Here is a 23,986-nt window from a genome sequence, read left to right on the forward strand (position 1 = left end):
AATCGGCAAACGAACCTTTTCCGGAGATGGGAAGGTGGTAGAACGAGAGGACATGAAATGAGATTGAAGGGGGGCAGACTCAAGAAAAATGTCAGGAAGTATTTTTTCCACGGAGAGAGTAGTGGATGCTTGGAATGCCCTCCCGCAAGAGGTGGTGGAAATGAAAACGGTAACGGAATTCAAACATGCGTGGGATAAGCATAAAGGAATCCTGTGCCGAAGGCGGGGCTGGTGGTTGGGAGGTGAGGCTAGTGCTGGGCAGACTTATACGGTCTGTGCCAGAGCCGGTGGTTGGGAGGAGGGGCTGGTGGTTGGGAGGCGGGGATAGTGCTGGGCAGACTTATACGGTCTGTGCCCTGAAGAGCACAGGTACAAATCAAAGTATACACAAAAAGCAGCAAATATGTAAGGCTAAGTGCTTTGAACATATGCCTCGTAGTAACATAGTAAATGACGGCAGATAAAGACCTGTATGGTCCATCCAGTCTGCCCAACAAGATAAACTCATTTTACATGGTATGTGATACTTTATACCAGAGTCTGATTTTTCCTTGCCATTCTCAGGGCACAGACCATAGAAGTCTGCCCAGCACTGTTCTTGTACTAAGCTCTGAAGCTAACGTTGAAACCCCTTAAAATTTACACTCCAGCCCATCCCTATCCAGTCACGATCAGACCATAGAAGTCTGCCCAGCACCGGTTTCGCTTCCCAATTACCAGCGTCACCACCTAATTTCCTCTAAGATTCCACGGATCCATTCCTTCTAATCAGGATTCCTTTGTGTTTATCCCACACACGTTTTAATTCCATTACCGTTTTCATCTCCCACCACCTCCCGCAGGAGGGAATTCCACATATCCACCACCCTCTCTGTGAAAAAATACTTCCTGACATTACTCCTGAGTCTACCCCCCTTCAACCTCAATTCATGTCCTCTAGTTCCCTTCCCATCTCCGAAAAAGGTTAGTTTGCGGATTTGAACGTCTGTATCACGTCACCCCTGTTTCTCCTTTCCTCAAAGGTATATATTTTCAGGTTGGCAAGTCTCTCCTCGTACGGTTTGCAACGCAAATCCCATACCATTTTTGTAGCTTTTCTTTGCACCACTTCCAGTCTCTTTACATCTTTAGCAAGATACAGCCTCCAAAACTCAACACAGTACTCCAAGTCGGGACTCACCAACGACTTGTAGAGGGGCATCAACACCTCCTGCTGGTTATACCCCTAGTGAGGTAACTAAATTTGCCAATGACACAAAGCTATTCAAAGTTGTTAAATCACAAGAGGATTGTGAAAAATTACAAGAGGACCTTACGAGACTGGGCATCTAAATGGCAGATGATGTTTAATGCGAGCAAGTGCAAAGTGATGCAAGTGGGAAAGAGGAACCCGAACTATAGTTACGTGATGCAAGTGTCCACATTATGAGTTACCAACCAGGAAAGGGATCTAGGCATCATAATTGATGATATGTTGAAACCCTCTGCTCAGTGTGCGGCGGAGGATAAGAAAGCAAATAAAATGTTAGGTATTAGGAAAGGAATGGAAAACAAAAATGAGGATGTAATAATGCCTTTGTATCGCTCCATGGTGCAACTACACCTCAAATACTGGGTGTAATTCTGTTCACCTCATCTCAAAAAAGATATAGTGGAATTACAAAAGGTACAGAGAAAGGCGATGATAGTGATAATGGGGATGGGACGATTTCCCTATGAGGAAAGGCTAAAGCGGTTAGGGCTCTTCAGCTTGGAAAAAAGACGGATGAGGGGAGATATGATAAAGGTCTATAAAATAACGTATGCAGTAGAACGGGTAGATGTGAATTGCTTGTTTACTCTTTCCAAAAACACTAGGACTAGGAGGCATGCAACAAAGGTACGAAGTAGTAAATATAAACAAATCGGAGAATTTCTTCACTCAATGTGTAATTAAGCTCTGGAATTCGTTACCAGAGAATGTGATAAAAGCAGTTAGCTTAGCGGGGTTTATTATTATTATTATTTATTACATTTGTACCCCGCGCTTTCCCACACATGGCAGGCTGAATGCGGCTTACATAGTAACAGTATAAAGAATTACAAAGTCGTAAAAAGAGTAAGCAATATGTAGTAAACGCAATACTAATGGGGTTAACGGATAAGTAAATTGAACATAGGAGGAATTGGGTGCAGAAGGAAATGAGCGTTAGGAGGTAGGCGTAGAAGGATGGAGAGGAATGGATATGGGGTAGCAATAAGGATAATGGGAAACATGGTCAATGTATAACAATCGTCAATAAGAATCATGTGGGCAGGCTTTGGTTAGGTTGAATCGTTAGGGTAGGCTATCTTGAAGAGATGGGTCTTCAGTGCTTTTCTGAAGGGCAGAAGGCTGTCGATGGTACGGATGGGTCTTGGTAAAGCATTCCAAAACTGGCTACCTGAAAAGGAAAAATTGGATGCATAGAAGGATTTGTACTTAATACCTTTGCAGTTGGGGAGGTGTAGGTTAAGGTAAGTACGGGAGGATGCCAAACTATTCCTGGTTGGGAGGTCGATAAGGTGATTAATGTAGGTGGGGGCTTCTCTGTGTAATATCTTGTAAATCATTGTGTGGATTTAAAGTTAATTCTTTCTCTGATGGGAGCCAGTGAAGCTTCTCTCAAAGAGGTGTTGTGCTATTGAATCTTGACTTGCCAAAAATAAGTCTGGTTGCCGTGTTTTGGGAAGTCTGGAGCTTTTTCAATATTAGGGACTTACAACCTAAAAAAACCGCTGTTGCAGTAATCTGCGTGCGTGAGTACAGTGGACTGTACTAGGTTCTGGAAGGTGTCCAAGGGAAGATATGATTTCACTCGTTTCAAAATCCACATTATGTTAAACATCTTTTTGTTGATGACTTTAGCATGGTTTTCAAATGATAAATGACTATCAATCGTTACTCCGAGGATTTTCAAGCTGTCTGATATGGGAAGTTTAACCTCTGGGGTGCTAAGAGTAGTTGGGAGGAGTGGAGAGTGATGAGAAGATAGAACTAAACACTGTGTTTTCTCTTTATTTAATTTCATCTTGAAAGCATCAGCCCAAGAGGTTAAAGTGGTCATACCTGTGTTTATTTTATCGGAGATTTCAGAGAGATCAGATTTAAAAGGGATGAATATGGTGACATCATCTGCGTAAATGAAGGGATTAAGGCCATATTTGGCTAGAGATCTGGCCAGAGGAATTATCATTAAGTTAAAAAATATTGGAGAAAGCGGAGATCCCTGTGGCACTCCGCATTCCGATAGCCATGGAGATGACATGTTTGTAGGTTCTATGACTTGGTTTAAAAAAAGGTTTGGATAGCTTCCTAAAAGGAACGTCCATAGGCCATTACTAAGATGGAGGGGGAAAATCCACTGCATATTTCTAGAATAAGCAGGATAAAGTGTATTATACTGTTTTGAGCTGTTGCCAGGTACTTGTAAGGTGAAATTAGGCTTTACCTGCTAATTTTCTTTCCTCTAGACCCTCCAGACCGGTCAAGACGCTTGGGTTATGCACGCCTACCAGCAGAGGGAGAACACTAACACTGTGTACATATAACCTGTGCTTAGCCACATACATCCAGTATTTTTTTTATTTTTTGTTACATTTGTACCCCGCACTTTCCCACTCATGGCAGGCTCAATGCAGCTTACATGGGGCAATGGACGGTTAAGTGACTTGCCCAGAGTCACAAGGAGCTGCCTGTGCCTGAAGTGGGAATCGAACTTAGTTCCTCAGTTCCCCAGGACCAAAGTCCACCACCCTAACCAATAGGCCACTCCTCCACTCAGTATACGCCTAGCAAAGCAGAGAACAAAATTCAACCCCCAAATCCCTGCACCTGAAAACCCAAGTGACAAACCAAAGTGTGCGAAAGCAGACTGAACGCAAGGAGCGCCTTTCTGCAACATTCCAAATTCAAGGAAACAGTAAAGAAGTAGCCATAGCAGACCACAGGCTAAAAAAACAAAACAAACGATACCTGACAAGACGGGCGGGCTCCTGCCCAGTCTGGAGGGTCTAAAGGAAAGAAAATTAGCAGGTAAAGCCTAATTTCAGCTTCCTCAGCAACCCTCCAGACCGGTCAAGACACTTGGGAAGTACCAAAGTAGTAGAAGATTAAGGGCGGGACCTGCGAAACCCAGAAGACAACACAGCAGCACCAAAACCAGCATCCTCCTTAGCTTGAACGTCAATTCTATAATGCCTCACAAAAGAATGAATTGAAGACCAAGCCGCTGCCTTACAAATGTCCTGTGGAGGAATAAAACTACTCTCCGCCCAGGAAGCAGCTACCCCCCCCCCCCCCCCGGATAGAATGTGCCTTAAGCACTGATGGCACCGGACGCCTCCTTAACAAATAAGCTGAAGCAATAGCCTCCTTCAACCACCAAGCAAGTGTTGCCTTGGAGGCCACCTCACCTTTCTTAGGACCACCAAACAAAACAAACAACCTATCCGAGGTCCGAAAACCCTGTGTCCTGCTCAAATAAGACTGCAAAATGCGTTTCACATCCAAGTAGGCCAAGCGACGTTGAGAATGATCACCCGAACGATTACCCAACACTGGCAACAAAATCACCTGATTCACATGAAAAGAGGACACCACCTTGGGCACGAAGGAAGGCTCTGTCTGCAAGGTAACCTTCTCTCTAGAAAAAGACAAGAAAGGCTCCCTACAAGACAAAGCCTGAAGCTCCGAAATTCTACGCGCCGAAGAGATGGCCACCAGGAAAGCTGTCTTCAGAGTAAGATCCTTACAGGTACTGGAAGCCAAAAGCTCAAACGGAGGACCTACCAGCACCTCCAAAACTAGGTTCAAGTCCCAAGGAGGAACCACCGGATGATGAGGCGGACGGATCAACTTCACGCCCTTTAAAAAACGTACCACGTCCGGGGAGGCCGGCAAGGATACCCCATGAACTTTACCCCTGAAGCAGGACAAGGCTGCCACCTGCACTTTCAGGGAAGACAGCGAAAGACCTCTGTCTAACCCGTCCTGAAAAAACTCCAAAACCTCCAGAATTGAAACACACAAGGGAATATAAGTCCACTCTTGACACCAGTTCCCAAAAATCCGCCACACACACACATAAGCCAAAGAAGTAGATCTCTTATGAGAACGCAACATAGTGTCAATGACCCTTAGGGAAAACCCTTTCTTCTTCAATTTGTGCCGCTCAAGAGCCAAGCCATAAGCGAGAATGGAGAGAGGTCGGCCATCTCGATCAGTCCCTGTACTAATCTCACCTCGGGCCCCAACGGGAATGGCTCCTGGACTGTCAAGCGTACTATATCTCCGTACCAAGGACAGCGTAGCCAATTGGGAGCCACCAGAATCACTAGACCCGAATGTCGCTCGATGCGCTGCACTACATGCCCCACCAATGGCCACAGAGGGAACACAGAGCAACTGTTGAACCGGCCACGGAAGAACCAACGCGTCGATGCCTTCTGCCCACTGATCCCGTCTCCGACTGTAAAAGCACAGAACCTGGGCATTGTCGGCCGACGCCATGAGATCCAACACCAGACAACTTCAACACTATGCGATCGAAGACTGATGGATGAAGAGACCACTCTCCGGGATCCAACGTGTGCCTGCTGAGAAAGTCTGCACTCACGTTGTCTACTCCTGCCACGTGTACTGCCAAGAGAGCTAGCAGATGCCTTTCCGCCCAATTCACTAACTCTGCCGCTTCTACAGCCAGCGGTTGACTCCGCGTGCCCCCTGCCGATTTACATACGCGACGGCCGTGGCGTTGTCTGAAAGAATTCTGACCGCCCTGCCGTCGAGAAGGAACTGAAAGGACTGAAGAGCCAACCGAATTGCTCGCATCTCCAGACAATTGATGGACCAACAAGCTTCCTCCAATGTCCAACAACCCTGGGCCACCTGACCCAGACAATGACCTCCCCAGCCTCTCAGACTCGCATCCGTGGTGAGCACCACCCAGTCCGGAGTGTCCAGCGGCATGCCTTTCACTAGATTCGGAGTGTGAAGCCACCAGCATAGGCTGCGACAGAAGAAGTCTCTCCTCCAACTGCTGAGACTGAGGAGACCATCGACTCAACAAAGCTCCATGCAAAAGACGCATATGGGCCCTGGCCCAAGGAACCACCTCTATCGCTGCCGCCATCAGACCCAGCACCTGAAGACAATCCCTGGCCGAGGGAGCCCTCTGCGCACAGAGGTGGCGAATCTGACCCTGCAACTTGGAAATGCGAGAAGCCGTCAGAAATACTCAGCCTTTCTCCATGTCGAATCGCACCCCCAGATACTCCAGGGTTTGAGAAGGCACTAGATGACTCTTGGCCAGATTCACCACCCAGCCCAGCGACTATAAAAAGGAAACCACACATGCGGTTACCTCCTCGCTTTCCGACCTTGATTTGGCTCGGATCAACCAATCGTCGAGGTAAGGATGAACCAAAATGCCCTGCTTCCACAGAGCTGCCGCCACCACCACCATGACCCTGGAAAAAGTGCGAGGAGCCATCGCCAGACCGAAGGGAAGCGCACAAAATTGGAAATGCTTTCCTAAGATCGCAAAACTAAGAAAACGTTGATGGGCTGTCTGAATTGGAATGTGCAAGTAAGCCTCTGTCAGGTCCAATGAAGTGAGAAACTCTCCTTTCTGTACCGTTACAATTACTGATTGATCCTAAAGTTTCCATCCGAAAAGAGGAGACTTTCAGGGCTCCATTGACTCTCTTGAGGTCTAAAATGGGACGAAATGAGCCCTCCTTTTTGGGCACCATGAAGTAAATGGAATAACAGCCTGTTCCCCTTTCCCTTTGAGGGACGGGCACCACTGCTCTTAAGTCGATCAGACGCAACAGAGTATCCTGTACAGCATGTGCCTTGCGTGTCGACTGACAAGGAGACACAAGGAAGAAATCTGAAAGAGGACCTTCGAACTCGAGCACGTACCCGTAGTGAACTACCTGCAGCACCCACTGATCTGACGTAACCTGGGCCCACCTCTGGTAAAACAAGCGTAACTGAGCTCCGACGTGAACCAGAGGCCGGGCCCCCACACCATCATTGAGAAGCACGGACTGTACCAGAAGCTCCTGCAGAGGAATCCCGGCCTCCACGATGTCCCCCCCCCCCCCCCCCCGAAAGGGCTGAGTCCTCTGGAAAAAACGACCCCTAGCCGCACCAGAAGACCTACCAGGCCTATAACGCCTTGCTTCTCGAAAACGTCCGCGCACTAAAGCCCCCCTGGAGCTTGACTTAGGACGAAGCTTCGGAAGACGTGGAACCTTAGCCTCACCAAGTCCTTGCACCAATTTATCTAACTCCTCCCCAAAAAGCATAGAACCTTTAAATGGGAGCGAACAAAGCTTGGACTTAGAAGCCGCATTCGCAACCCAGCCCCACAACCACAGGGCCAGACGAGCTGCAATTACTAGGGTCGTGTTCTTTGCAGACGCCCGCAACAAATCGTATAGCGCATCCACCAAAAAGGATGACCCCATCTCTAACTGCCAAATCCTGAACCCAGGAAGCCCTATCAGACTCCGGGCTATCCAGTAGCCTCTCAGCCCAGCGAAAACACACCCGAGCTACCAGACCTCCACAAACCGAAGCTTGCAATGGCAAAGCAGACAAATCGAAACTCCGTTTCAGAAAGGATTCCAACTTCCTATCCTGAGGATCTCGTAACGCATACCACCATCCACCGGGACAGCAGTAGCCTTAGTTACTGCCGTCACCACAGCATCTACGGCAGGGGGCTTGAAAGAATCTCTATCCTCCTAGGGGAGAGGGTAGAGCTTAGCCATGGCCCGAGCCACCTTACATGGTGCCTCTGGGGAAGCCCACTCCTGCGCTATCATGTCTCTCAGGTCTGCGTTCATCGGAAAAGAGAGACTCACCGAATCCCTTTAACCAACGGATCCACCTGCTTCCCATCCCCCAGCGGGACTTCCGCAGGATCAAATTTTAAGGTAACGGATACCTGCTCAATAAGCTCTGATAACTCATCCCTGTGAAAAATCCGAACAACCGAAGGGTCCTCTCCTGGTAAAGAAATCTCTTTATCCTGACTTGAGACACCTCTTCCTCCTCCAGCGCACTAAAATCGCCCCCAGAATCCAGAAAATATCTCCATGTCCTCAGACCACTCCACACGCAGTCTCTTAGGCAACACCCCCCCCCCCCATCCCCTGACCAGGGGGCTCCTCGAGAGACGGGCCCGCCTTCCAGGCTTGAAACATGGCACAAATAAACTCCGGAGGAAATCCCATGCCTCCGGAGGCTTCTACCCCCGCAGGTTGACCCGAAACCGAAAGTCCCTGTGAAGAAAGCAGCGGGTTCGCTCCCGCGCAGGACGAATCCAAAATGACGGCGGTTCTCGCCAAAATCGGGACCGCCGGTGAAACACCCGCGTGCACTGAATCACCGCCAGAGAAACACCCGCCGGAGGCGCCTCAGACCCACCTGAGCCGGCGGCGGGAACCTCTGCCGCCAATAATGGAGGCCCGGAAGAAGGGGGCTTAGGTTCTCCACAAAACCGGCAGTCCCCCCAACGTGTCTAAACTGCAACATGCACAAAAGTGGCAGCGGAGGTGTTTCCCCGATATCACCAACCACGGGGAAAAAAACACAGCCCAAGAAGTGAAAATACAGTAAAACCCACTTCCCAGACTCACTGCACGCTCAGGTCTTCCAGGCAGACAGAATAGCTCCGGAACAAAACCGGAGAGCAGCTCCTGTAGCTCCTTTTTTTTTTTTAAAATAAAACTTTATTTGAGCCCCGCTGCTATAAACTACTAGGTACTCAAGGCTGCCGCTGTACCACGGCAGCTGAGGCACAATGCTGCTCAAAAGGGAGAGCGAGCTAGGGGGAGGGACCCGGCCACCCGGGTGTGACACCCCAGAGGGGACGACGGAGGGCCCCACCGGACCCACCAGCCCCAAGCACACTCAAGGGACCAGGTACAGGGATTTCCTTTATCTTATGTAGTAGGGAAGAAATATCAAAAGAAAACAATTAAACTGACTTCCCTGGGAAAAAAATTCTAAATCCTACCAGACCGGACAAGCTGCACAGGTTGCATGTCTACCCTCTGCTGGAGACTGAGATATACTGGATATATGTGGCTAAGCACAGGTTATATGTACACAGTTCAAAGTTAGTGTTCTCAGTCTCCCTCTGCTGGTAGGCGTGCATAACCCAAGCGTCTTGACCGGTCTGGAGGGTTGCTGAGGAACCTGCATTGGCCACTATTGGAAACAGGATGCTGGGCTTGATGGATCTTCAGTCTTTCCTAGTATGGCAACACTTATGTACCTATGTAGAAACAAGGTCAACTTTGGCACTTGTGCCCACAACTCTGCTCCTCTTTCTCTCAAAGGCATTCCAGAGGACAAGCAAACAAATGGGGCAAAAATGCCTACGAGTCATTTTGCTTCCAGTTTTAAACAGCCTTTTTTTCTTCTGTCCAGTAATTTGGTTTCCTGAAACTAAAAGATTTCACAGAAAAAAATACATGAACTTTTTTTTTTTTTTTTTAATTTACAGGTATTTTTTTTTTCTACAAAAGGCAGGAAGCTAAATTCTTGGGAGAAACATTGTGCAAACTGACCGATTTGAAGGATTTTATTGCCAGTCTGACCCTATGCTTAGTGTATTTCCACATAGCTCCAACTCATCATAAGAGTCAGATCCCATCTGACATTTCTAATTCTCATCTCCAAAGTCTGCACAAATGACATGCGTCAAATGCTTCTGCGTATGATCTAGGGCACTAGTCCCACATCTCTTAAGTACGCAAACAGCCTTGTATGCATTCTGTGCATTCATTCTGCACCTGAGACTTTGGCCAAAAAAGTCAGTTCTGTCTGATTTTGTGTCCATCACAGTGATTGCAAAATATTTTGGAATAAAATTAATTGGACTGTCTAAGAGACCTCCAGATTAATTCCTGGGCTGATTTTCTTTTTACAAACTCGTCTTTTTATTTAATTTTTTAAACCAATATTACAACACACACATGCATTATATCTCTATCTATTAATGTATCTATAGACAGACATATATATATATATATATGAATATGTATATATATATAAACATAGATGTTTTTGTTTTTTGGGGGAACTCTGACATCTCTACTTGTCCAGTAGCAAGCACAATAGCAAACTGCATTTGTTTATCCATGCATTTCACAATAATTTACCAATAACAAGACCTGTCACTCCCAGGCCAGCATTTGCTGGCTGTGTTTCATTTGAGCCTTGTGTTAAACTTTTTCTAGTGTGTCACTGTATTTTCAGATTCATTAGCCCTGAACCCTGACCATCATAAATAGCTCACTGAGCCAGGCTCCCTTTCTGTCCCGTCCAGAGCTCCCGAAGCTCCACTTTACAGCCCAGATCTCTCAGGGCCGCTTTCGCCACATCATCACAGTCTCTGTGTGCAGCCTGGGCTTCCAGTATCAAGGTCTCGGCTCCCATCTCCAAAATGGGCTGAGAGAAGTCCCGCATTCGAGAGACGAGGTTACGGATCAACATGCATGCCTGTTTCTGTTGGGGGAGAAGGGAGGAGAGGAAATAAACAAACATCAGTGCAACTGATATCGACAGGATCAGCTCCTACTCAGACAAGGGCAAATGATTTTCATGAACCATTCAGTGGGACCTTCCTGCACGATTTTATCTATTATAAAGGCTGAGAGGGTTAAGCATGCAAAACATCTGGTCTCTTGTCAGATATATTTGATGAGTTGGATATGTGAAGTGTTATCGACAAAAAGGACTCAATCCAGAGAATAGTTTTAAACCAGAATGCCACTTTTCAAAAAGAAACATCTTCAGTGGATAACGATTAGATACAAGCCGAGGGGAAAGAGAAATTAGGCCTTACCTGTTCATTTTCTTTCTTTCGGTCCCTCCAGACCAGGGCTTGTCAACCTAGTCCTCGGGACACACCTAGCCAATTAGGTTTTCCAGATAGCCACAATGAATATGCATAATGAATAAGCAAATGTTGACAACAGGTTGACTTATATATTCTGATATTTGTCAACATTTGCTTACTTCCAATCTGAAGAAGAGGGGGTTACCTTCAAAAGGTAATCAAAAAATATATTAAATTAGTCCAATAAAAAAGGTATCATTTTCTTTTCTTTTCTATGTTTTGATTTATTTCTATTTATTACAGATTAAAAGCAAAACTACAACCATACAGAGATCATGTGTGTTGGTTGAACTTTGGATCTGCGTTTGCTTACAATGGTAGAATATCATGAGGTCAAATTGACTATTAAGACTTCTATTTGAAGTTTAAGAGTGTCCCTAGATGAAAATCTTTCTATGCAAAACCAAGTTGATAATGTCATTTTATCTGTTATTTTCCAATTGCGGGTACTAAGTAAAGAATGACACGGGGACAAAGTTTCTATTTTGAAGCCTGTTAATGAACTAGACAGTTATGTACGTTTGAGTGATGCAGACGACAATATTTTGATTTTTTGGAAAAAGTAAACATGCTGGCCACAACTAGCAAAATTTGCATGTGGGATCCTGTACATTCCTGCTACCAGCACATCTTCTAAGAAGACATCTTCTATTGCAGGAAGGATTGTGGAAGACAGGAGAGCTAGACTGAATCCTGAGATTGTTGATGACAATACACATCCAGAGATTACAAAAATCATAATAGTGCTTCATCAGGCATATTTCTGCCCGGTACGGCATACAGAGCGGGTTGTATTTTGTACCCCTGGACATATTAACAGGGTGGATTAGGATTCCTTGGGGCAGTAGAAGTCAGCTATTGTTGGGGCTGGAAGGGTAGAGGGTGGTGGTGGTGGGGGGTTATTATAATTGCTCGTTGTTATTAGTGTTTTCTATTTGTGATTTACTAACAGTTGCACAGCATATTGTTCCATTTTATACTTTAATCCAAAGATTTAAATATAAGATCATAAGTGTTCGAGGCTTCTGCAGATGATGGAGCCCAAGGGGATGGGGCGGGGACAAACTTTGTCCCAGTGCCATTCTCTAGTACTGAGTAAATTGAAGGGGATGATTCTGCCTTTGAATTTCAGGACAATCGCGCAGAGCATGGTTCTAGTGAAAATTGATTATTGTAATTTTTTGTATTTATGGATGTCATCTGCTAGATTCCAGCCTCTGCAGGTTGTCCAAAATGCAGCAGTGCGGTTAATTACCAGAGTATTGAAATCAACACATATCGCCCCTGTTTTAAAATGTCTGCATTGGTTGCCTGTTATGTACTGTGTTAAGTTTAAAGCTCTTGCATTAATTCATCAGCAGGTTTATGCAACTGTTCCTGCATATTTTACTTCTGTTCTTCTTCGTCAGATCGGAAATAAGCAAATGTTGGTAGATGACAGTATATATAAGTGAAACATCAAAGCATTTCAGTGGCAGTCTAACAAGATGGGGGTGGATAGGTGAGAGACAGGGAGATATGCATGGAGACAGGAGGGAGACAAACAAAGCAGTACATTGTCACCCTCCTGTCTACCAACATTTGCTTATTTCCGATCTGACGAAGAAGAGCAACCTTCGAAAGCTAATCAAGAAATGTATTATGTCCAATAAAAAAGGTATCATCTTATTTTCTTTTCCATGTTTTATTTTATTTCTATTGATTACCTTTAAAAGTGGACTAACACGGCTACCACACCTCTCTACTTCTGTTTTGAAACTGTATCGTCCTAATCGTTCTTTGCGTTTTGAGAGATCAAAGCAACTGTGTCTACCGTCCTCCTATGAATTATCATTATGCTTGACCAGTCCTGTGGGATGGCCCCTTCCAGGCCACCTGAAATTATGAGATAGTCCTTAACATCATTTTTTAAAGGCCTTTTTGGAGGAATGAAATATTTTCAAATGCTTAAGTGATTGTCAGTAACAATTTTATGATGATGAAGTCTGTTTTTGTGATTTGTCTCATTGCTTGTTTATAAGATTTTATATATGCTTTGTCACCCACCTTGGACTAAGGCGGGATAGAAACACGAAAATAAATAAAAATTAATTAATGTTCGATTTAAAAATCACAATCTACCAAAGCAGTTTACAGATTAATAGCAAAATTACAACCACATGAATAACATTCAATTTGAAAATCTCAATCTACCAAACAAAAAAGGTTTTAGTTTTCTACAATGCATAATATTTAATCTTAGTCCTAATGAAAGAAGGAAAAGAATTCCAGAAAGAAACTGCTAAAGATGAACCCTATGAAAACATACACCTTTAAAACAAAAAGGCCTAAGCACAAATGAACGGTATAACTTTACAGAAAAGTGAGTCAAAGGGGCGACAACCAAATTTATCAATAATTCTGACACAACCCCATGTAAAATCTGAATCAGACAAGCAGATTTACATAAAATTCTTTCCTGAACAGGAAGCCAATACAAATTGGCTATATGAGAAGAGGTGCTACTAAACTTTGTAAGTTTAAATATTAATCTAGCCGAAGTGTTCTGAATCAGTTGTAACTTTTTCTCAAGCCTTGAAGCTAATCCCAAATAGAGAAGATTGCAGTAATCGAGGTAATATTAGTAACTTGTACCTGTAAAGCAAAGGCACCTTGCTCAAAATAAGAACAAATCTGTCTTAACAGACTCAGTCTGAAAAATGTTTTTCTCTACAAATGATTTGTGGCACCAAAGATAAAGAAGAATCCAAAATAATGCCCATAACTCTGGACTTTTCCTCAACTGCCAAGATAACAGTCGCATCTAGATTTATAGAATTAGGCATAACAACACCAGGATTTTTGAACCATAAGATCTTAGTTTTGTTGGAATTAAGTTTTAGCATGATATCTAAGGCTTAACATCGAATCCTCTTCATACAACAATTCACTCTTTGTGAAATATCTGGCATATTTTCAGAAACTGGTAATAACAGTAGAATGTTCAACCCAATTTTACCCAAAGAAGCCATAAAGAAATTGAAGAGCATATTTGTTTTTTTTGTTACATTTGTACCCCGCGCTTTCCCACTCATGGCAGGCTCAATGCGGCTTACATGGGGCTATGGAGGGTTAAGTGACTTGCCCAGAGTCACAAGGAGCTGCCTGTGCCTGAAGTGGGAATCAAGCCTTCATCCTCCAAATCTTTGTCCAATCAAGCCTTTGCTCTTTTTTGGAACTTTTCGGCCACTTCCAGGGTCCTTGTGTATCGGGGCCACTTGACCACCAGCCTTCCTCAAACAAGTGGCCTTGCACAACAAGAGGATGACTTTTCCTCTCTGCTGCTGCCTCGTTCCATAGGCATGGCTTCCAGGTACAGCAGGGACTCAGACATGCTGGCCATGTCTTAGATGACAGCAGTTCCCCCAAAATTGGGTCTGCCATCATCTTTAGATTGTAAGCTCTAGGGAGCAGGGACTGTCTTTCTGTGTCAGGTGTTCAGCGCTGCGTGCGTCTGGTAGCGCTATACAAATGCTAATAATAATAATCTTACAGATCTGGCCCACGTCCTCATCCTGGCACTCTGTTGTACCCTGGTCCCTGTCCACAGCCGTGGAATCAGCTGCCAAAGCTTCATCTCCCCGCTAACAACAACATACTCAGCAACTGCCTCCAGGCACTTCCACCCCACACCAGCCACAGGAGCGACAGTGCCAAGGGTTCTCACTGCTTGCCATGATTGAGACCCATGGCCTGACTCACAAGAGTGCTGCAGCAAACATTCCTCCCCAACCCCTTCCCCCCACATGATGACTGAATTACTAACCAGCTGTGGAGGAACTTTTAGTAGACTGCCAGAACCAGTTTTCCTTGTTACTGAAGCCAAAAACCACTTCAGCACTGTAAAGAGGAAAATAGATTTATTTTTCATGCTTTGTCTGCTACGGACGGTTCCTGGCCAGGCACAAGGTTCTCCCCACCAAGATAGGGTAAGCCAAAGCACCCACTCACTTCCTCCTCTGCCCGAGACCAATTCACTTCCAGCAGGCTAAATGAGGGGGGTGGAGTAGGGGAGGGACCTAGCCACCTAGGTGTAACACCCCAAGGCAAGTAGTCGGGTTTCAAAGACCCTGCCTTATAAGGAATTCCACAGTTGATCGATTGTTATTTTTTTTAAATAAACTGCTCTCCTAAATGTGTCAAAAGCACCCCCCGCCACCCCAAGCTAACCGGACTGCATAGGGATAGCACGTCTACCATCTACTGGAGGCTGAGAAACATTCGCTGGCTGTGGACTACACAGGACTCTTACAGAATCATTTTGAAGCCAGAATTCTTAGTCTCCATCTTCTGGCAGGAGTGCACATACCCCAAACATTTGGAATGGTCTGGAGGGATGCTAAGGAAAAAGGGTTTGTGAATGAGAATACGTGCTTTTAGGATGAGAAAATTCCAGATTCTTTTAGCATGCTGAATAGAGAGACCGCAGTCTAGTACCTGGACGTTCAACTGTTTTGGGTGTACCTTCATGGCCTGGAGTGCTGCCAGTGCTCCACCACCTTCCATAATCACTTTACAGTTGTCAGGTTTTCTCAGTGCTAGCATGCACAAGGCTGCACATCCCTGCTCACAAATCTGTGGACATAAACGAACACAGCTCACTCTCCAATTCACCGTGTTTACAAGCAACGTCACTCCATATTACCACTATACAAGTGGGTTTCAACAACTGTTGCTACCATAATCTTTAATCACCTTATGCTGGAACTCTTTGCTGGAGGATGTAGTAACAGCAGTTAGCGTATCTGGGTTTAAAAAAAAGGTTTGGAAAGTTCCCTTAGGAAAAGTCCATAGTCTGCTATTGAGACAGACGTGAGGAAACAACTGCTTGTCCTGGGATTTGTAGCATGGAATGTTGCCACAATTTGGGTTTCTACCAGGTACTTGTGACCTGGCTTGGCCACTGTTAGAAACAGGACACTGGGCTGGATAGACCACTGGTCTGACCCAGTATGGCTACTCTTATGTTCTCATACACTTTTTTTTTAAATTGTGTATTCCTTTTATTTTTAGTTCTATGTACATATATAATTTTTTCATGGACACTAGATCTATATTTATGTTCCTATAACTGTATAATTGATACAGGTTTCTATTTATCATTTACCTTGATTTATATTTATCTTTGTCAGACCCCTGATGCAGGCATAGATACGCCGAAACACTACTACTACTTAACATTTCTAAAGCGCTACTAGGGTTACGCAGCGCTGTACAGTTTAACATAGAAGGACAGACCCTGCTCAAGATTACAATATAAAGGACAAATGTACAGTCAGTCAAATAGGGCCCGTGTCAGGTCTATTAAATAAAGGACTGCTGTTTGTTCCAGTCTTAAAGGCTCTGTTGTGCTTTTCTGATGTCACTGTTACATGTGTACTTCTGACCATCTCTTTTGTTACCTGGAACATTCAAGACTACACCTTTTCTATCGCCAAATGCCATTACACTATACCTGGGAGCTTGATAGATGTCGGTTCATGGCAAGCACAATGAGATCAGTTCCTCCCGTGTTCACGATGGCGTCTTTTACGTCGTCGTTCCCTGCAATTGCCCGGATAGTGTTCAGGACTTGCTTTACAAGGTCCTACAAAGGGACAGAATGAGAATGCCCAGGTAGGAAGCAGTTTGTATCAGGAATAGCCAACTTTCCCGCTCAGGCCCTGCAAAACATCCAAGTTTTTGAGGTATACATGCTACGTAGTCAAAGTACATACTGGTAAGCAAGGACTGGTAAATTTAACTTGTACAGTTACAATTATCCTGAAAAGAAGGCCTCATTTTTCAGCCTTTGAGGGTGCATACTGTCCATTTTTAATTTAAATGGCTCAAAACAGCCATGGAATTCTTCAACTTGTACAGGTTTATAGAAATTGTTTTGGTACTAGAGAAAAGTCATGCTACCATTTACAGGATCAAAAAATAAAGGTTTTGTCCCAAAATAGCAAAGATTTTTTGAACAGTTCTCCAATATAATGGTATAAATAACAATCAAGTGACTATTATGCTTACTTTTGAAAATATTAGGGCTTTAATCTGTAATAAAAGCAACACCACTTAACCATTTAGTATATTTGGCCCTAAGTCACTACAATTAAATTGTACCACAACATGCTGTCTGCAGAGCTATGTGCTGTACCTGGTGATCGATGCAATCTGCCAATAGCGCCACCATGAAGTTTAAGCCTCCAAGGTCAACAATTTCCTGACAGAACTCATTCCGAACAGACAATTGTGCCAGGGTACTGCACAGCTCACTAAGGACAGTGGAATTATCCATGAAACCTAGAAGGGAAAAAGGTGGGGAAATCAGCGCCAAAAAACCTCCCAGAGAACTGAAGGTCAGCAGTGTGCATCATTAAGTTCATCTCTTCTTCAATTCAGATTTTGGGGGACAGTTGTCAACCCAGACTTACTCCTTTTCTGCCATGCATAACTAGAACATTTTAAAACTAAAAGACTGAGACTTCACTCTGGAAATGTTTTATGCAGTGAAACTGCTTGCACTGTGACCGCTGTGCCCCTGGCTACTGAAATCTCAGCGCAGGGAACAGGAGTGGGAAACGGATCCAGGCACTTATACAGAATTCAAGGAACATTGGATATAAATTTCAAACTTTGATGACTTTAGATGATGACTCAACATGGATCCATGTTTCGGCACAAACATGCCTGCCTCAGGAGTCCCTTAAACGTATTGTGAAAATGACAGCCACAAATAAATATGTCTTCTGTTGTAAAAATGGCAGTCAAAAATGAGCCTATCTTGGAGGAAGTGACGTCACGGGGGGAAGATGGCTGCCTAAGCGCCGAGCTCCCGATCACCCATGGTGGAGTTGTAGCATTCCCCCAGTACACAGCGATCAGGACGAGCCAAGTTAGGGCAGCGGAGATCCCCTGAGTGCTGGCGTTCCAGAGAGGGAATGGAAAAACGTGCAAGAACAAGCCGATCTCTCGCAATTCACATTTACAGGCAACGCGAGCAAGAACCGCATGGCGACAATGGGAGAGGAGGCTGTGGAGGATGGCACTAGCAAGGGCATGGAAACAATTAGATGCTCCACAGATGTGGACTGTAGTTTGCAAACTAGACTACCTATACCAGATGTCGAAGCTGACGGCCATGCGAAAAGGTCATCTTCAAATATTTCAGAAAATATGGCAACCATATGAACACCCGAGAGACAGTTTAATACCATCACCATAAGCTGGAGGGAGGGGAGGGAGAAGGTTTCAACATGTATGTTTAGGCAAGATTGATAAGAAGAAAATGATTGAAGGCTGTTATTGTATTGATATGCAGATATAAGGAGTGTTGTTATTATAAAATTTAATAAACAAATTATAAAAAAAAAAAAAAGAGCCTATCTTTAAGGATTCAGTTACTGATAGAGGTCTTGAAAAAGACCGTTCATGAAGAGAGTAGATACTCTCGAAGACGAGCACTACCGGTGAATGACGGGTAACAGCATGTGAAGTAGTTATTATATACTAGGAAAAATGGCCCGTTTCTGACACAAATGAAACAGGCACTAGCAAGGTTTTCCTCGGAGTGTGTGTGTTTTACAGAGTGTGTGTGATAGAGAGAGAGTGAATGTTTGTGACAGAGAGAGAGTGAATGTGTGAGTGTGTGTGACAGAGAGAGTGAGACTGGGTGCGAGAGTGTGTGTGTGAGAATGAGAGTGTATGCCAGGGGCCCCCCCTCCCTCCCAGTTCCAGGGTGGCCCCACCCCCTCCCTCCCTCCCAGTTGCAGGGTCGGCCCTCTGCCCCTTCCTCCCAGTTTCAGGGTCACCCCCCCTCCCTCCCTCCCAGTTCCTGGGTCCGCCCCCCCCTCCCAGTTCCAGGGTCGTTGCCCCCCCTCCCTCCCAGTTCCAGGGTTGTTGCCCCCCCCTCTCCAGCCACCCTGCGATGTTTAACTGCAAAATTAGGGAGCTGCGTAGTGTAATAAAAAGCACCTGTAATGTTGTGAAGCTGACTCTGTGGCTTCACTAACGTGAAGGGTTCGTAAGGTTCGTCAGATTCGTCAGTCTGTCACCATCTCTCTCGGCCCCGCCCTCGTGCCTCTGATAGGTCCGACACCCTCGATGTCATCACATTTTGACGCGAGAGCGGGGCCGAGAGAGATGGTGACAGACTGTCAAATCTGATGAACCTTACGAACCCTTCACTTCAGTGAAGCCACAGAGTCAGCTTCAGAACATTGGAGGTGCTTTTTATTAAAGTAGAGATATGGACCTACTGAAATCTCTGAACATACGCTACCTGGAAATTTCAGACATATACCACCTGGAAAGTTCTGTGACTCGAGGAGTTTCACTTTCCAGAGGTCAGTGGGCTTGCAAATGCGCTCAGCACAATCAGAAAACAAAGGAAGCCAAAAATGAAAAGACCTAAGCCCTAGAGGTAATTATATAGAAAAATACTGCTTGTTCACCTTCTACCCCAATACGTTCAAGCTTTAGTATATGCACATTTTAAAACATCCCTTGGGGCATGCTCAAGAAAAATCAAACAGTTACAAATGAACTGTTCTGTTACTGGTCTCACTAGAGTACGTGCTCGTAATGGACAACTGTCAGCCCGTACTGTACAAATGAACTATAGTCAACATTGGAACATCTTTCCCCAGTTCCTCTGAAATAAATTCCAACACACCCTCTGTCAAAATGTGCAAAGATCCACCAGCACTGAGGACAGAGTCACAAATTCTTCAAAATATATTCCATAGACCTCTCTCTTACTTATAAATTCAAATTAGTATCTTTAAATGCAGACATTTAAGACAATAGAACATAAAGCAGAACTCTGGTTCCTATTTTCCTTAAACCTACCTTTGGCAGCATTTATTATCACCTTTAACCCATTATTTTCCAGCACTATCTTCTTAGCATGGTCATGGGCATGGCCAAAAGGCACTCGAACATCATCATCAAAAGTCATGATCTTCAGAGCCAAGCAGGCCTTTCTGACTAGCTCAGCATCTGTCCCATGTTTTACTATTGCCCCAGTCAGTAGTGGGAGGATCCCGGCTTTCACCAGATCCTGGCGGTTCTGTTCGTGCTTTAGACAAATGTGCCGGACAAGCTGAATGCCAATTAAAGTTGCATCGGCATCATTTGTGTTCTCCTCAAGAGTTTTGACCAGGAGTTGCTGTCCCACAGGCTCAAAAAGGTCTGGCTGGCCATCTGTCAAGGAAGACATGGCATGAAGAGCTTTCAGTGTGAGGTCTCGGTCTCCTAGACTGAGCTTCCAGGCAGAAAGCAAGACAGGATAGGCACATTTTTGTGCAGACTGAAATCGGTAAGCCAATCCTTGCTTGCACTGCTCACTGAAGTGCAAGAGAAGGTCCCCCATTTCACCAAGAGCTGACGAATCTACACATTTCCGAAGCAACTCCAATATCTATAATATATAAAGACACCACAAATAAAGAAAGGGAATCACTGAGTTTACAGCTGCTTTGTAAGAAAAAACTGTGCTAACGCTGTCAAACAACACCTTATAAACTCCAAGAAGCAGCATGTTATGGCACAAAAGTGTTGAGATGGACAACAATACATTTGGGAGCCAGAGATTATATACAACATATTGAGGGCAATTCTACAACCTAAGCCCTAACATTTGTGATCGCCACTGGGAAACACAACTAAAGTCACCAGACTTTAGTCATGTTTTCCCAGAGACAGTCGCATTTACATATGCATAAATATTTAGAATACTAACATTTACAAGCATAGTTCTGCATCTATACATGTAAATGCAAGCATAGAGCCAGATTCTATATAAGGCGCTTAAAAAATCCACGCGGAAAACATTTCTGCCTAAGCATATTCTAGAAGCGGTACCTAGATTTAGGCGCGGTATGTAGAATACGCTTTAATCGATATCCTAGCACCTAAAACTATGCGCATCCATTTACACCAACGAAAATGTGGAATAAATCTTGGCACATAAAATATAGCCCTCTGTAACTAAACCTATGACAACGTGTGTAAATTTTGGAACGCCCATTTCCCTGCCCACAACTGCACCCCTTTTTGCCTGCATGCATTAAAATTGAGGTGCAGTGCATTAGAAAATACGCTTAGGGAGTTGTGTGAGTGGAGGAGTGGCCTAGTGGTTAGGGTGGTGGACTCTGGTCCTGGGGAACTGAGTTCGATTCTCACTTCAGGCACAGCTCCTTGCGACTCTGGGCAAGTCACTTAACCCTCCATCGCCCCATGTAAGCCGCATTGAGCCTGCCATGAGTGGGAAAGCGCGGGGTACAAATGTAACTAAAAAAAAAAAAAATTCGAATTATTGCCAATTAGTTCTAATTATTATTTCTTCAGTGCTGTTAACAGTGCTGATTGGCTTGTTAAGCCAATTAAATTACCAGTGCTGTTTACAGAATACGCTTGGATTCGGTGTGGAACGCTAGGCGTGCTATATAAGATCCAGGGGATAGTGCCTAAATGCTATTCTGCAAATACCCACATACTGTATATGGCATGTATTTGCAAGGGGGTGTACACAGGGGCGGAGCCAAGCATGTAACTTATAGAATACTGTAAATTGCATTCCTCTATGCAACACTGAGGCACATGACCTTACACCAGCTCTATGGCTGGCATAAGTGCAAGCACCTAAATGGTAGGCATGTTGATAAGTCGGTTCCAGGCTAGTATTCTATAACATAATCTAGGCTCCTAGGGCGCCCAGTCACAGAACTGCCCTCATCATGACTTATGAGTAAGTTGCAAAGCTAACTAATGTGGACACATTACCCTGTGCGTGATCGCATTTCAAAAGGGTTTCTTAGATTCTCTGGGGTCAATATTCAGACCACGGGAGGCAGCCCAGCTAACTCCCGCAGTCGACGGTGACCCTGGATATTCAATGGTGGGCCATTTCCGGTGACCAACACTGAATACCCAGCTAATTTTTGGCCAGTTTAAACTTAACCAGCCAAGTCAATATTCAGCACTGGCTGGTTAAGTTTACAGCGGCCAAACACAGGCCTATTTGGCCACCAAACATAGCAGGCGATGCGCTGAATATTAGTAGATAGCCAGTTATATTGCACGATATAACCGGTGAGCCACTAGGCACTGACCGGGAATAACCAGATATCTCCTGCTGAATATTCGCTTATAGCTGGTTAAGTGCTATTTAACCAGCCAGGAGCTGTTCCTGACCGGTTAAGTAGAACTGAATATCAGGACATCTGCCCACAGAGCCAAATAGTTGTTATTACACTAACCTCTTCAAAGCACACACCCAATAGAAAGTGTTAAGTTTTTGTATGCTAGTTAATGTTGTCAAGACCAGGAGATTTGTTAAATGGTCTGGAAGCTAAATGTGATGAATTCAGCTAGGAAATTGTACTGGTCATGACTACTGCTCAAGGGAAATAAAGTTAACAATGCAGGTAATCAGAGGAGATTCTCATCCAGGGGCGTAGCCAGTATGGGGCCACGGGAGCCTGGGCCCCTGTAGATTTGCCCCTGGACCCTCCTGCCGACAACCTGACGACCCCCCCCCTCCCGCCGCCGCCTACCTTTGCTGGCGGGGGACCCCAAACCCCTCCAGCCGAGCCGAGGTCCTCTTCTTCCCAATCCCGCGCAAGGCTTCGTTCTAGTCTGACGTCCTGCACATTGTACGTGCAGGACATCAGACTCACAGAAACAGAACGAAGCCATCTTGCAAGGCTTCGTTCTGTTTCTGCGAGTCTGACGTCCTGCACGTTGTCAGACTAGAAAGAAGCCTTGCGCGGGATTGGTCCCCCGCCAGCAAAGGTAGGCGGGGGCGGGACACTAAAATGTGTCCCCTCACCTCGGGCTCTGGACCCCCCTCCCACGCCCCTGTTCTCATCCAGTCATAAGTAAGTTATTAGAATATCCACTAATGCCCAAACCTGTACAATAGCAACTAGAGAGCCCTGATCGCATTCTGATAGGCTGATATTTTCCCCTAATATTCAGAAATGAAGCAGGAATGTTCTTGCCACTTACTTCTTTACTGCCCCATTTCTTGCACATCTCCTCTGCACCAACTTCTTGTACTAGAGGACATTTTTCAGTGCTTTTCTTTCAGAATGGTTTTAGTTTTGGGTCTCTAATCCTACCATACCTGCAGAATCTCATGGATCTGATCATTCTGGTCACTGCTAGGTTTCCGTGGGGCTTTAATAATATTGCTCAAATCAACTCCTAAGAGACAGGAAAGAGAAAAATATGGTAAGATATCAAAACTGTAAAAAGCATGTAGGGTTTAGCCTGTTTAAAAAATGAGATGTTTAAAAAATAAGTGCAATTATAAAGCAAAAATATACAAATCTATAGCTCACTTTAAATTGTTTTAGCCATCCTTTCAATACAGACCTGAGGCTTGGGCATCCTATGCCACAGAACACAGTACTACTGCCATAAAACAAATATGGCATTCTGCTCCCATTGTTCTTTGTGTTACCCCCAAAAGACATATAAAATGACCCACCATACTAACAACTAATCTCTGTTACTCTTCCTCCTCCCTTAGAAATCCCCTGCACTTGTGCCATACTTAACAAACTTGGGCTGCAGAGCACCAAATCCTAATCACCACGGAGCTTTCCTAAAGATAGAGAAGAAAGCTCAGGGGAATACAGTACTGCAGGGGGCTTACAGTGGAGCAGTAGTTAGGGCAGGGCCTAAGAACCAGGGTTCAGATCCTGCTTCTCTCACTATTGCTCCTTCTGACCATGGGCAAGTCATTTCATTTTCCGCTGCATCAGGAATTTAAATTAAAAGCCCCCCTGGGGCAGGGACCTTACTAACTCCTGATCTGTTGGAAAGGTAACTAGTTAAATCCAGTGGCGTAGCCAGACATCTAACTTTTTTCTCTCCCTCTGCTCTCCACCCCCCTCCCTGCCTCCAACTCAAAATATCCTACTTACACTCTTCCATTCTCCTCTTGCTCTCTTTCTGCTCCGACACCCCCCCCCCCTTTGCTCCTTCTTGCACACATTCTTCCACTCTACTTA

The 23,986-nt window shown here is 44.9% G+C and overlaps 1 protein-coding gene across 3 annotated transcripts in view; it reads right to left on the minus strand.

Moving 5' to 3' along the window:
* Positions 1–9,274: 9,274 nt before the first annotated feature.
* ARMC6 (armadillo repeat containing 6) overlaps positions 9,275–23,986 on the minus strand; it is a 33,724-nt gene continuing 19,012 nt past the window's right edge. For 2 of the 3 annotated variants that reach the window (XM_030220107.1, XM_030220106.1), the window contains exons 3-8: positions 23,095–23,174; positions 19,815–20,385; positions 17,122–17,267; positions 16,438–16,569; positions 15,420–15,557; positions 9,275–10,549 (exon numbers count right to left, since the gene is read on the minus strand). In XM_030220107.1, the coding sequence (XP_030075967.1) occupies positions 10,337–10,549; positions 15,420–15,557; positions 16,438–16,569; positions 17,122–17,267; positions 19,815–20,385; positions 23,095–23,174 (1,280 nt within the window). In that variant the 3' untranslated portion in view covers positions 9,275–10,336. The remainder of the gene's footprint in view (positions 10,550–15,419; positions 15,558–16,437; positions 16,570–17,121; positions 17,268–19,814; positions 20,386–23,094; positions 23,175–23,986) is intronic. The other variant, XM_030220108.1, reaches the window with a different exon arrangement.

This window comes from Microcaecilia unicolor, chromosome 11 (genome assembly GCF_901765095.1).
Source record: "Microcaecilia unicolor chromosome 11, aMicUni1.1, whole genome shotgun sequence".
NCBI lineage: Eukaryota > Metazoa > Chordata > Amphibia > Gymnophiona > Siphonopidae > Microcaecilia > Microcaecilia unicolor.